General features: G+C 37.3%; 2 protein-coding genes and 1 long non-coding RNA gene across 6 annotated transcripts; 2 read left to right on the top strand and 1 right to left on the bottom strand.

Moving 5' to 3' along the window:
* The first annotated feature begins 1,204 nt into the window (after window positions 1-1,204).
* Window positions 1,205-7,128, top strand: PH4alphaEFB (prolyl 4-hydroxylase subunit alpha-1). Of its 3 annotated transcripts, none has more exons than XM_066290721.1 (11): window positions 1,205-1,418; window positions 4,156-4,349; window positions 4,404-4,555; window positions 4,613-4,744; window positions 4,799-5,002; window positions 5,056-5,246; window positions 5,354-5,593; window positions 5,776-6,000; window positions 6,058-6,123; window positions 6,181-6,346; window positions 6,760-7,128. In XM_066290721.1, exons 2-11 carry the CDS (start codon window positions 4,168-4,170, stop codon window positions 6,843-6,845), a joined length of 1,644 nt encoding a protein of 547 aa, XP_066146818.1. In that variant the 5' UTR covers window positions 1,205-1,418; window positions 4,156-4,167; the 3' UTR covers window positions 6,846-7,128. The 3 variants fall into 3 exon arrangements, with proteins under 3 accessions (XP_066146818.1, XP_066146819.1, XP_066146817.1); XM_066290722.1 differs by having other exon boundaries at window positions 1,206-1,404; window positions 5,056-5,231; XM_066290720.1 differs by having other exon boundaries at window positions 1,207-1,404.
* A 210-nt stretch (window positions 7,129-7,338) lies between these two features.
* Window positions 7,339-11,824, bottom strand: jdp (DnaJ domain-containing protein). Of its 2 annotated transcripts, XM_066290741.1 has the most exons (5): window positions 11,479-11,824; window positions 9,400-9,501; window positions 9,146-9,262; window positions 8,765-8,953; window positions 7,339-7,590 (listed from the first exon to the last, which is right to left on the bottom strand). In XM_066290741.1, the coding sequence occupies exons 1-5, from the start codon at window positions 11,563-11,565 to the stop codon at window positions 7,399-7,401; spliced, it is 687 nt and encodes a 228-aa protein (XP_066146838.1). In that variant the 5' UTR covers window positions 11,566-11,824; the 3' UTR covers window positions 7,339-7,398. The 2 variants fall into 2 exon arrangements, with proteins under 2 accessions (XP_066146838.1, XP_066146839.1); XM_066290742.1 differs by lacking the exon at window positions 7,339-7,590 and having other exon boundaries at window positions 7,820-8,953; window positions 11,479-11,808.
* Window positions 11,791-12,324, top strand: LOC136343796 (uncharacterized). The gene is made up of 2 exons (XR_010732847.1): window positions 11,791-11,917; window positions 11,983-12,324. It is a non-coding gene; the product is annotated as an uncharacterized lncRNA (long non-coding RNA).
* Window positions 12,325-13,642: the final 1,318 nt, after the last annotated feature.

Below are 13,642 nucleotides of genomic sequence, written 5' to 3' on the forward strand. Positions count from 1 at the left end.
AAGTCAGCTTTTTATGGATATGTGATGAATTAACCCTGCGAATTATCTTTTTCGGCCTTAACAATTTATGTTTCTTATATACCGTCGAAAGCTCTTGATTTATAGGTTCAACGCAAGGGTGTATGAGCTGCATTTATCATTCATTCGTCTATGCCAGAAGCTTTTCAATTAACATGAAGGTATATCATTTATAGACTTAAAACTAAACGCTTCGGGTTTACACTATACATTATCGCCAAGTAGTTTCGCTTGGACAGTGAAGGAGATTTATGCCCTTTGCCAGGCGGAAATAGGACTTTTCCTTTAAAATATAAGTACAACAGGGCAATCATTTATTATTGCGATAAGAAATACTCGAAGGTTTGAATATTACGATTTAATTTACATATTACTCCTACAATGCACTGCCTCAGATGCCTCGTCAGCAACAGGTTTAATGCGACTGAAAAGCCATAACGAGAAGTTATTTAAAAGTAGGCATTATTGAACGTCTCATTTAAAGTATCCTCAATTGCCTTTTGAGGCTGCCATTTTGTCTTTCTCTGCACAAATTGATCTAGGTAGGACGAACAAGGGTTGTTACAACAGTGGTTTCCAAAACAAGTTGGCTCTATATAAAGTTGGTTGATTATGTGTAAATAAGCTGAGTTTAAAGGTAAATCCTTCTCAGGTTCGTTAGGACACGTGTCCATTTTTCGATTACATGGAGCGGCAAAAATAGCACTGTGCGTTCGTTTTAAGAGAATTTTCTTAGAAATTTATTAATTATTCAAAGTTTTGTAGACTATACAAGGTGTTAGAGCCCGTCGTTTAGCAATTTATATATGTACTTATACATTTTCATTAAAACTTTAAATTTTCACTCTCTTCGCCATCAAAGAATTTTCATTAACAAAAATCTCTCTTAAGTTAATTAAAAATTTTACACATTCCCGCGCTCTCTATTCATTTATCCAGCAGCTACTCCTTCACTATCAAAAGAAAACTCTAGCCTTTCCTTTTTAAGCTCAGCTTCCTGTCCACAGACGGCGCTACAAGACACAAATCCATACGAATGTACTTTTCCAACGTTGGTGGGGCCGCTCCGTTTTATCGTTCACTCAAGGTTGGCCATTGCCACATTTGCTAAGTTTCCCTAACACTCGTACAATTTGCTCGCTTCGAACGGAACGATACTTTTCTGGGGCGTCAATAATATCGAGAGTAATGGCAACTGCGGCCTGAATTCTGTAGATAGAACACATGGTAGAATAAACATATAACATGTGTATATTAGATCATTCTTCTTCAAATGCATCAGCAGTTAATCAGTTTTTGACTTGAAGTCGATGGGTCAGCGGGGTAGTGTTGATTCGTAGTTCTCCAGCATCAAGAAGGTGGTCGAAAGTCTCCTGTAAATAGCAAGTAAGTTGCGAAGGGTGGATAGTCTTAAGAACTTGGGAGTTTTTTTTATTTAAAAAAATATCTGGAAAATTCGGAATTTACAATAAAATTCTGGACAAGTGCCAACTCAGAAGGTATCCACAGCTGCAGGAAATCAGGATTGTCAACACTGTGATTACATCGTGTTTGGTGGAGGAATCATATATGCTTAATTGTTGCCAGTTAAATTGTAAAAGGCATTGCCTTTTGAATTTAAATAAGTTTTTAATCATCGCGTGGTGAGCTTCAGCTTCCTTTAACGTGGATAAAATCAAATATTCCATGCTTTGAATATGTTTAACAGGCCCTAGAGGGAAAGTCGAAGATTACCACATAGATCCAAGTTACAAAGGATTTTATTTTGTGCATTTAAGTAGGTAAGGGCCAGGGCAGATAATGTCATGCCCACTTACCAATCGGGAGTGCGCTTTATGCAGGCCTGTAGTCTTAATTCTGGTGCGTACGTGACTGAATTAGTTTTGGTGATTACAAATTGCAGATTATTTTGTCTATGAACATGGACTATAATTGAAAAATTGTTTTAAAGTCATTCAAATTAAAGCATATTATTTATTAAATTACTTGAAAGCAGCCCGAACTTACGATAAAACCATGAACACTGTTTAATTTCACGCATTTTACAAACTACAACGGTCCGAAGAATCTGTAATAATAAACATTATAAATTAATTATAATTCAGTGTATTTTTGTGTATATTTGGTTTCCTATGCAAAAGCAGCTAAAGTCCAAGAGGTACCTAAGAGGAGCTAATGAAGGTACTACATAGTGATAGAAAATCCCTGTCCTGAAGAACGAAAATTTAATATTACATTGTATGATTTTTTTTTTGTACCGAGTGATGGACGCTTTCACTGAACAATCGAACGCCCTTAGTCGTCCCGATATTCCTCGTGCCCATAAGAAAATCGTCAGATATACTTGTCGCTTGAAATGAAAAAGTAAAGGTTTAGTATAGCACGGCAAGCATTGCGTAAATTCTCTCGAACATTTTTGAATCATATGGTCATGAAGGATGAAATTGCTCGAAATCCGGCAATAGTCGCTAAAGGAAAGTGCACTAAGGAACTGTTCTTTCAGAGATTGGTAGAATCGTAATATTCAAAAATGTACAGGGTGCTTTAAGGGGAAAACTTCACTTTACACCCTTTAAAAAGTATAAAGAACGTGCTCTTATTTACTCCCCATTTTGCTAGAAAATTAAAAGAGGTGTTTTGTTATAGGTATTTCTATAGGCAATTTAACCTTAATGAGTGCCGAACCAGCTCAAAAACTCGCTTAATAAGTAAAGCGAAGGTTTTGCAACAGAAACAAAAATAATTTTGGAAATATTTGCGCAACTTGGCCACGATTGAAATAACCGCTTGGTGTTATCCAGGAGGTAGTTTCGAAGTTTGACCGTCTTGCATGCAACCAGTGTCATTTCTGTAACATTCCAAAGATCCCACTAATAATGTCCTTTCAAGTTATCTATACAAACATGTAGTACGTTATTTCGTTTTACATTAAAATAACATATTTGTTAACATATATCATTGCGAAACTATCCATGAATTTCCATATATAATACGTTTTATGTGTGTAGATAGGAAAACGAAAAATTTGTCATTTACGGAAACCAATTATTTTGGAATAATTGCATATTTTCGACAATGCATGATTAAAACCGAATTCTGCCCGACCAGTAAATCCCGGCTAAATCGCTTCCGTAAGATTCAACTAGAGAAATAAACGAGTTATTTCACTGACCATTCTAATGGTTAATTAGTTACTAAAGTCTCGCCAACCATAATTAATATAGATCAGCCAAATACTACAGCATGCTACATATAAGAAAACTGCCTGTAGTATGCAGTATGTGGTAGGCTCACAGTGCAATGGATGTCAAATAAGTAACAAAGCTTATTACTTCACTAAAATTTCAAAGCACTCAAGTGTGGGATATTGACAAGAATTACACGGCTATTTAAGACGCTTTATGGTATATAAACGAACCGAAATTTAGTAATTAAACTTCGTCTTTTTTGCCTGGTTGCGGTCAAATAATGTTTTTTACGTTACAAATTGCCATCGTTAATTGATGCATTGCGTGAGATTTGTTGTCATTGAAGATGTGCCTGTACCTGAGCCTGCATACTTAGTACCTACCCAAGCCAATGTCCCTTTTTCTTTCACTGCTGTCTCTGAAAAAGGAAAAAAACTTTTTTCCCATCTGTATTTACTACGTCGCTACGTACAACGTCGCTAATAATATACCAGACGTTGCAAAATGTTCCCTTAGCAAATCGCCTGCTTTGGGTAAACAAATCACCTTGAATTACCCAATAATTCGCTTTTATTGTATGTCAGCTTATGCCTAAAAAATGTTTATATTTGACCCAATTCGGAGCCAATATAGTGTCAATATAATTGCCTAAACAATAACGGATCGTCACATACTAAATCAAATGTCATCGCAATAGGTACGATATTATCCAACCAGATATTTTTGTATCGTATAAATCTCATCTTTAAAAGGTTTTAGCAACTCTTACGTAGTCACGACGACTTACCTGCTATCGAGCAAATAGAAATTACTGCAAAGGATAACAATGCAATAACCTTTAACAGTAAAAAAATTGTTTCTGTATATACTCTCTCATGATCATCATCATCATTATCATCTCCTCACCTTTGTGATGCAAGGTTTTAATGCAGCGGCAAAACATTTACAGCACGACCCTACAATGACCAAGTGCCATACGTTTTCACTAGTGATATCACTGTTGTTCCTATCGAAATCATGCCGGTCGGAAGTTTTTACTGCAATGGTGGACCTGGAGGACCTGCTGGACACTGAGCACGTTCTCATCAACACATTAGAGAATTATGTCAAGGCCGAAGAACAGAAGTTGGAGCTTCTGAAACGGTAGCGCCGATGCGGGGTTTTGTTATGGAAATTGGAAAGATTTGTGGGTTTCAGATACATTACTCTATACCAAAGACAGCAGAACCAGGCCAGGGATGACCCTCAAGAGTATTTAGCCAACCCAATCAACGCCTATACTTTGGTGAAGAGGTTGACAGCGGATTGGACCCACGTGGAGGCTTTAGTCAGTACCACTTTAAATGCAGGTAAATTCACGTCATGATAATTTCGATCGTACAGCCTCTCTAGTTCCTTTTTTGCAGATACTTTAGCCAACATCTCCTACTTTAAAGAGCACATGAAATTCCCCACTGATGAAGACCTGAATGGAGCTGCAGTAGCTCTAATGAGACTTCAGGACACTTACAGACTGGATACGTCATCATTAGCCAGAGGTAATTAGCTACGCCCTAATTTTATTTAAAATAATTTGAAACCGATTCCTCTAGGGGAACTTAATGGGGTTAAATACAGCACAGAGCTGAGCGCAGCTGATTGCTTTGAGTTGGGAAGACAGTCTTACAACAACGCTGATTATTACCATACCCAACTTTGGATGGAGGAGGCTCAAGCCAGATTGAAAAGAGAATCTAATAAAACTGCGGACCAAGGCGATATTTTGGAGTATTTAGCCTTTTCGATATACAAACAGGGTTGGGCGTTTTCAACCTATAAAAATCTAAACTAAGTTATGAATTTCTTATAGGTAATATTGCAGTAGCTTTGGATTTGACAAATAAACTCTTGGAATTAATCCCTACACATTCTCGCGCTCTCGGGAACAGAGTATATTATGAAGATCAATTGAAAGAGCAGGAAAAGGTGCAAAATGAAATAAGGAAGAAGGGAGACGATGATTCTGAGGCCATCGAGACTATAGGGGTAAAATTCCACAAAGTAATTGTCACCATTTTTTATTTGGCGTGTTATATCTTCTAATAAATGGTGGCGGAAACTAACATGGGAAAATTGTTGTATTGTTCAGTTAAAGGGATTTTTTATAGCCCAACTACGATGATCCCTACGGAAGGGACCTTTACGAAGCTCTATGTAGAGGAGAAGTCTCCACCCCAGTCGAAATGCAAGCCAAATTAAAGTGTCGCTATTTAACAAGAAATAACCCATTTCTGATAATAGCGCCCTTCAAAGTAGAGGAGGCCCATTTGGAACCCGATTTATTTATTTTCCATGATGTGATGTCCGATAATGAGATTGCAACCATCAAGAGACTCGCACATCCCAGGGTAGGTTTTTCTCGAAAATGGCAATGCCACGCAGTTGTTTTATCTACCAAAAGGGCCGATTTATTAATTGAAGAGCCCATGAGTGCAACAAAGATAAGGCGACATTGAAGGCTATCGATGAGGATGGGCTGTGTTGCCACCGTGAGAATTTTAGTTCAAGATTCAATTTGAAAGTTTTTTAGTTCCGAAGGGCCACCGTCCAAAATTCCGAAACAGGTGCCTTAGAAACTGCTCAATATAGAATAAGTAAATCCGCGTGGCTCAAAGAAGAAGAGCATAAGCACATAGCTGACGTGGCTCAGCGTGTAGCTGACATGACAGGTCTGTCCATGTCCACAGCTGAAGAATTGCAAGTAGTCAATTATGGCATTGGAGGACACTATGACCCTCATTTCGACTTTGCCAGGGTAATGTTTATTTTTTCATCGGAACAACTTTTTTGAGTTCAAAAGTATTCCTTGCAGAAAGAAGAGAAGAATGCCTTTAAGAATTTGGGGACTGGCAACAGAATTGCCACAGTACTGTTTTACGTGAGCAAATATTAAAGCTTTTTTGAACTAACAGAAGCTTGATGCTGGTCATTGTAGATGAGTGACGTACCTCAAGGGGGAGCCACAGTTTTCCCGGTCGCAAAAACGGCTCTTTGGCCAAGGAAAGGTACTGCCGCTTTTTGGCATAATTTATTCCCAAGTGGAGAGGGAGATAAACGCACTAGACATGCGGCTTGTCCTGTTTTAGCAGGTTCAAAATGGGGTAAGTCTACTGGCGAAGTTGAAGTAAGCGGAGATCAGAACCATCCATCCAGAAAGTGCGACAAACGGCCGATTAAGGATATCTGCGTTGATCTGAGACTTTTCATAGTAAAACAACGAAAGTGGACGAAATCGGTCAGTCTGTCGCATTTAGTCTTCATTTTTTGAATGTCCGAATTCGTCAAAAAGTCTCAGGTGCCGATTTAAGCAGGCGCCTTTCAGAGTGTTTTATGTTCTCCACAATCTCAAAAATTTCAAGTTAACACGAAAAAATCTTTCAGAAACTGCCTCGATTGTGGCCCTTTTTCAATAAGTCAAATTTTCAGATTGCAGTTTTCCTGCTGTAAATTTGACTATGTTATATTATCATGATTGATGGTAGGCGTCATAGTCTATAAATGAATTTTTCCGCAGTGTCGAATAAATGGATTCACGAGTTAGGTCAAGAGTTCCGCAGGCAATGCACCATGGAACGTCCTCTTCCCGAATTAACTGCCTAAAACACACCAATTTTTGGTTAACCGACTGGATTTTAATGTAAAGTAATTATATCGTGACTATGCCAGTAATAAGTTTTAACGAAGTAATTATACATAAAAGGTCTGATATATGAGTATTGTGTAATATCAGGATAATGCAATAATTATTAGAATGTGATTTGTGATTTTTATAACTAGGTAATTTTGAGCGTAGTGTCGTTTCAAGAGGCATTCTAATTTTTACAGGATTTTGTAGCTATTGTATATAAAATTAAATATAAAGTTATTTATTTATAACTGCTAAGCACCGATTTTTATTCGTCTTGTAAGATTTCTTTCGAAAGAAGCCAAAACTGTACCTACACGGCAACATCGCGTTACTCATTTATCAAACCACTACAGGTGATCTATTGACAAGTATTTAAGTAAGAAGAGAACGGTCGCTTTCGAGGTCATTGCTGCGCATTAACTATGTTTCCAAATGTCGTCGTTTTCACAGAAACTACCAGACAACTGATTATTTATGAGCAACGCTATAATATGTTCACAATAACACTGAATAAGTTATTTTTACTTAAATTTGATGAGATTTCTCTTCACCGGCCTTATTGCCACCTTTTCGGCCCTTCAAGAGCAAATGGGCCCCACCTTCAGATGCACGTCGGTAAGACCCGGGGGAACCCGCAACGGTCAAACTGGAAGGTCCGGAACCACCAGAATGAGCGTCCGATGCCTTTTTGGTTTTGGATGGAGACCACAACGCAGCCTAGAATTTATTGAAACCACTCTATAAGGTCGAATGGAAGTTGGGTTATTGCACATGCCACATATTCTACATATTTACATCGATTGTCCTTATGTTCTTGCGGATTTATTAATGAAGCGCCCGATTTACTTAAGTTTATTTTTTAAGGAAAAGGTCGGCTCAACGAATAAAGAAATATTTAACTTCTAAATTGGGATTTTTAAAGGTCACTGAAAGATAATTGTTCGAATTATTGGGGAAGATGATGTTCAGTTTATTTTCATTTTTCTACATGCACATACAGGAGTATCCGCGACTGGTGCATTGGCAGGAACCTTTTATAATGTGACTTTGACGAAGCAAAATAATGGCTCCTTTTTACCAATACATATATTGACGCACGTTTAAAACCACAATAATAATTGAAAAGGATATATACTTCTTACATTACTAACAATAAATAAGTATATACGTTAACATAGATCAAAATTTTGTTTTTAAACACTTTTGGGGGAAATATTTACAAAGTCGTAAAGCTACAAAAATAGGGAGTTTATATTAAATTTAGTGTGCACTATTTCAGTAGATATAGGTACGTAATAAATATTTTTCCAAAGGAAGTTTACCCTGTATTATAGGATCTATAGCACACGAAGGGGTGGGAAAACACGACCAATAACACCCCCATATGCGACATTTTTAATATAACAGAGACGGATTTAGTTTTACATTAAGGTAGGTATTCATATGTCACGAGATATGTTTGTTTCATAAAAATTTAACTTTTTAAATACAAATGCATGGGGTACACATCAACATCCAACATACAAATAAGCCAATTTGGAAAGTCATCACGTGAGGTAGGGGAACATTTATACATAAATACGTAAAGAATAACGTCTCTGAATGTAAACATCTGTTATTTTGTTACATTTATCGAGTATGGCTTAAGCAATAACTGATTGCCTTCACACTAATAATTATTATTTCATCTGGTCCCATCAAACCCTCGAGTAGCACAATCCTCTGCAAACATCGTAATTTTTCTTGTAAAAAAATAACAGACCCTGCAAACACCAATAAAGGGTTCTAATAAGGGAGCGAGCAAAGTTTCAAAATACATATAAACTTTTGGGGTATTCGGGGACGATCTCAAAAATGCCACTTAGATCTCGTAATTCCTAAATTTACTGACAACTTCGCTGTGGGCGTCCGACCCTGTTCCCCACGCATTGCCCGTTTTGGCGCTCCAATGCAGATTGGCCCCCCCTTCGGAGGCCCTCCTTTGGGCGGCTGTTGTAGCGGAGCCCAAACTCGAAGGTCCAGAGTTTCCTCCTGATGAGAGCATGCGGTCTTTGGTTTTTGGAGTCGACCAGTGCATGGACTAAAAAGAATAACAGTTTTTCTTTCAAGTTTAATTTCACACCGTATTTGTGATGTTCGACGAGGCGAAAGGGGCTATTTTCATTGGAAGGGCTTTCAGAGCCCGTTAGAACTCTGTCGAGGCACTGAGGCATTCTATGCTGATCGATTTTGTGAAAACCATCCATGAATTCCCATTTTTTCATAAACTTACTTGTTGCACATGATCTTTCATGCCGAGCCACTGCTTGTACCCAATGGAAATTCCGCTATTTTTCCATTTGTCGTAGAGCAACTTTTTCTCCGGGGTTGTGAGCGTTTCTTTAGCTTCCTGAAATCGAGAATCTGATTGTGTTAGCTCCACGAACTGATCAAATAAAAGTCTTGTTAGTGGCATCTAAGGAGAATCGATTTTCTTCGAAAATTGGGATATACATTATTAAAGAGAACAAAGCCTTTTTCGCTTACATTCAGCAGTTGAAATTTCTCCTCCATTTCTTTGTCGCCGGCATTTTTGTCTGGATGAAACTGGAGCGCCCTCACTTTATACTCCTGGTTTATTTGTTCGACCTGGAAATGGCAGAGTACAATTTCAGCGTACTTTGCAATAATAGCGCTTTTAGCACATATTCCTTCCAGCGCATAAGCTCCGTAAGTTATTTAAATCCTGAATAGCTTTAAAATTGTCATACCGCTCATATTTTAGTACGAAGGAATTTCTTACTTTTCAGATTTTTCTGCAAAAGAAAATGATTTTCCAAAGATGAAAAAAAAATCACTATTTTTTATGCTTTATATTTGGTTTCTGCTTTGGTATCCTAAAATGTAGAGTCTGACTAGTTTACTAGTATAGCAATATTATTGAGAGTGTTTCCGAGAATTCGAAAGTCATATTCCGAATACAAAAGTTGGAAAAGAATTTCAATAAATACAGATCTGCGAATGGTTTGTTGCTGTTATCGAGATACGGCATGTTGAAATTTGAAAAAGACATGTGTAGGCAGTTTTTCGAATTATTAAGTGTCGGATTTGCCTCAGAGTTGTGTGAACAACATTTCGCAACACCGCGTATATGCGTCACTGTACTGGACACGAAACCACGTCATTAGGAGCAATCGCTAACTGCTCAAATCTGACTGGCGAAATTTTACATTGAAGACAATACGGGAAAACTATTTCGGTCGGGCATCAGAAGACATCAAGGGCCGTTACCCCTTTGCTTAAATGGCAACATTGCGCCGCACTTTTGTCAAATTGCTACGGACGTTTTTTCACAAAGCTTATGAGTGCTACAAGGATAACAAACTTTCAAGTGTCTAAATGGTCCTTAACCGTGTTGCCGAATGTTTCAAATTCCACCGAATATATCCTAAATTCAGGGTATTCGGGATATCTCCGTTTAATTTAAGAAAACCATAAAAGAACCATAAGGATCGCATTAAGATATTGATTGAGATATTATTTCCTGTTCCCAACCAATAGCACCACCTTTAAGACTTTAATAGTTATAACAGTATAACTATATATTATCTCATTATCCTATTATCTCATAAACGTATGCAAATTGCAAATACATTAAAAATATCCATCTCTCCATTTCCTCTCGACATGTCCATGTGTGTGATTCGACCTTGTCCATTTTGATTTAGGTCAGTGTGCAGACGCAGTGGTGTTCTATTAAGAAAACTTTATCTTTTACCCTGAAGAGTACCCCGAAGACGAGCTGTTTGGATTGTTCCATCAATACTTAACTTTGCAAAATTTCCAGTAAATGCATTTATAATCTTGTTTATACCCTTACAATATAGAGGCAGGGAATCTGTTAAACATAACCGGCAGATTTACCTTAGTTTGGATAAACATTAACAAAGCATATCGAGATTTATAACGGACAAAGACTTGAATAGAGCGCGCTAGGGAAAGATTTATGAGCCGATTCCTTGGGATAGATTAAAGCAAAAAGTACGTAAATATTTGCTTTGGAGAAATTCATATTCCATATTGAATTATAAACTATATCCAAGCGAAATTAATCCGTAACTTCCTGGTTGCAAGGGTGCCGTTACCATTTAATTAATAAATTTCAAATGTTAATCATAAACCCTGTAGCGGCATGGGCGAGACACAAATCACCCCTTGCTTTAAATTTCCGCTGATTCAATGAACTTTAAGGGCATCATTAAAACCAGCTTTCGTATCGAAGATATGCATCTATGCATATGAAAATCAACTTGTACTAGATTCAAGGGTATCGATTTTCTCTTCATAAGCCGAGATAATTAAGATTGAATAAGCATGGGGTGGCTTCCATTAAGGTTGGCCTTGTCTATTATACCATCTCATAAAACGATTCGCATTTTGCCTGACTATAACACACCAACACATGGAAATCCCTGTGTTCAGTAGCTGTTTGGTTATACTTTTAAAACCTGATAAATGAATTGCATCATACAGAAATGTTAAAACTCAAGGTTGTTGATAATTGCTGTATGATGGTGCGTCTTCTCTATATGCCTAGATTTAGTTTGTAATATCGAATGTTCTTACCGAAGAACTCTCATCGCACCCCAAAATAGCGTAGTAATCCTCCTTGTCCGTCTTCTTATAATTTAATATCTCCGCAACGCTCGTCATTGTTATGGCTTTTCGGATAACTTCGCGTTTATTCACCACTCCTAGATCCGCGAACTTCACCACCTGTTCCACACAAAACTCGTGGAGATTTGATCCGGGGCTGGATCAAGAAAGTCGGGATCGGCGAAACTCGACAAGGATGGAGAATGGACGAGATTGGGCGTTTTACCAACACAATGTATTAAGCCGGATTTCGTCTACCAACTGAATCAGACCACTGTTACACTAAGGTGAAAGTGTTGTTACTTTAGCTTGAATATAGTTGGTAAATCCCATTAAATTGATTTGAAAGAATTGTTTTTTGCGCTTGTGTATCGTCTATTTGGAAGCTAGTGCGCAAATGTTTCAAGAGGTAATCGATGAATGAGCGGGATTCTCGCTTTAAAAGGAATACTGTTCTGGAAATTGTTGTTCTAGGAAATTGTGGTCTTTGCAAGCAACCATTGCGTTATGCTGTGAAACAAAACGTATGATGAATTAAGAAATTCTGGAGAAAATGGCGAAGGAGCGATAGTTATTGTTAGAAGATCGTAGAGTCTGGGCGTGTGACTTACATATCTTCGAAACAACTTAAAGCTAAATTTGTCTGATCCGTTGATATTCAGAAATTATCTCTAATGTAAGAATGCCTCGTCTGATTAGACCTAGTCTCGGAAAAAAATTCGGCTTAAAAATTGCAAAAATTTACTTCGAATCAAAAATAGCATAAGAAAAAGAACGTTGAGGCCTGAAACTGTAATAAATCTTGTTACAAACCGAGCTAACCTATAACTTGCATTTAATTCCAGATTATAAACATTACGCATAAGAAAATTCCTAGCATTGCTGAGGAACGGGATGCGCCACTGTGTTCTGCTGACACAGTGACGAAACATAGTTGATAGTTCTCTACAAAATTTTGAGTTGGAAAGTTGATTTGAGAAATTCAACATCGTTCTGCAAGGAAATGAAAAAGGCCGAAAGTTCAAGGAAAAAATTAACGTTTCTAATTCCATATTTTGAAAATTTCAAGCAGACATGAAAAACACGGAACGGCGCTGTGTTTTATTTACATAAATATTCAACAAAATTATTAATTTAGAGGAGGCTCTAGAGAATTCAAAGTCGTGAGAGCATGGCGAATTGGGGAGAAAATAAAAGACATCTGTGGTTTCGACTGAATATTTTAATTTATTAAAATTTGTTAAAATACAATATTCCCTGTAATTAGAATAAACGCCGATGAGTACTCGGGTTAGAGCCAAGCTATAATACCAAAATTAAAAAATAAACGTGTATGTAAAGAGGCTTTGTCACTTCAGTATATTTGTTGTAAATAAAAGGTAAGAAAAAATAGGAAAATCGATGAACCTAAGTTTGTCCCGAGTCGGATCGCAGTAACTATTAATATCTTCCAACTATAGGAAAAGGAGTATTCCCAATACGAATTAATATTTGAATGTCTGAGGAACTACTTAAGTTTTAGGTATTAAAGTTAAATCGATTTGGACATAACTTGACTTAAGATCGAGTAGCTAGGAAATTACGTATATGAGAGAATCTCGCACACCATCGACACTTGCGCTATCGTAGAAATAAGATTGTCCATGCTTCAAACAAACTATTTGGTTACTTGAAAATCCCGAACAAGATGTTTCCAGAAACAGGTAAAGCTACGTTGAACAGGTCGCTCACGTGGTACCAGTTCGGACTAAAGATCTTTGTTTTCTCTTCTCCGCACGTTCCTATTCGCATATAGTACCATTCGTATTCACTTATAGTACCCTCTTAGTTTCTGGCGCCGAAAGCTAGACAAAAACAAACGGCAAACAACAACAAACATTATACTGTATAATAATGTTTCCGGAAGCAAAATTAATATTCCCAATCGGATGGTATCATCCGCAAAGTGTATTGTGAATATCTAATTAGCCGGCTTGGACTTATGGACAATTAAAGTCAATTGAAAAACTCAAATTCTTATTTATTATTAGCTACAATGAAATTTGTTGAATGAATGATTGAGACTGACGTTATGATGTTGATTTTTTTCGTCTATATGAAAACTGGTCCAGATTTCATGTAACCCCCATTTGGC

This window comes from Euwallacea fornicatus, chromosome 15 (genome assembly GCF_040115645.1).
Source record: "Euwallacea fornicatus isolate EFF26 chromosome 15, ASM4011564v1, whole genome shotgun sequence".
Classification (NCBI taxonomy): domain Eukaryota; kingdom Metazoa; phylum Arthropoda; class Insecta; order Coleoptera; family Curculionidae; genus Euwallacea; species Euwallacea fornicatus.

Coding starts and splice junctions, on each gene's coding strand:
- PH4alphaEFB (XM_066290721.1), top strand. CDS start 4,168: ATGACCAAGTGCCATACGTTTTCACTAGTGATATCACTGTTGTTCCTA. Junction 5,003..5,055: donor CTTTTCGATATACAAACAGG/GTTGGGCGTTTT, acceptor AATTTCTTATAG/GTAATATTGCAGTAGCTTTG. Junction 6,124..6,180: donor TTGCCACAGTACTGTTTTAC/GTGAGCAAATAT, acceptor TGGTCATTGTAG/ATGAGTGACGTACCTCAAGG.
- jdp (XM_066290741.1), bottom strand. CDS start 11,565: ATGACGAGCGTTGCGGAGATATTAAATTATAAGAAGACGGACAAGGAG. Junction 9,502..11,478: donor GGTGCGATGAGAGTTCTTCG/GTAAGAACATTC, acceptor TGCCATTTCCAG/GTCGAACAAATAAACCAGGA. Junction 9,263..9,399: donor AGAAATTTCAACTGCTGAAT/GTAAGCGAAAAA, acceptor TCTCGATTTCAG/GAAGCTAAAGAAACGCTCAC.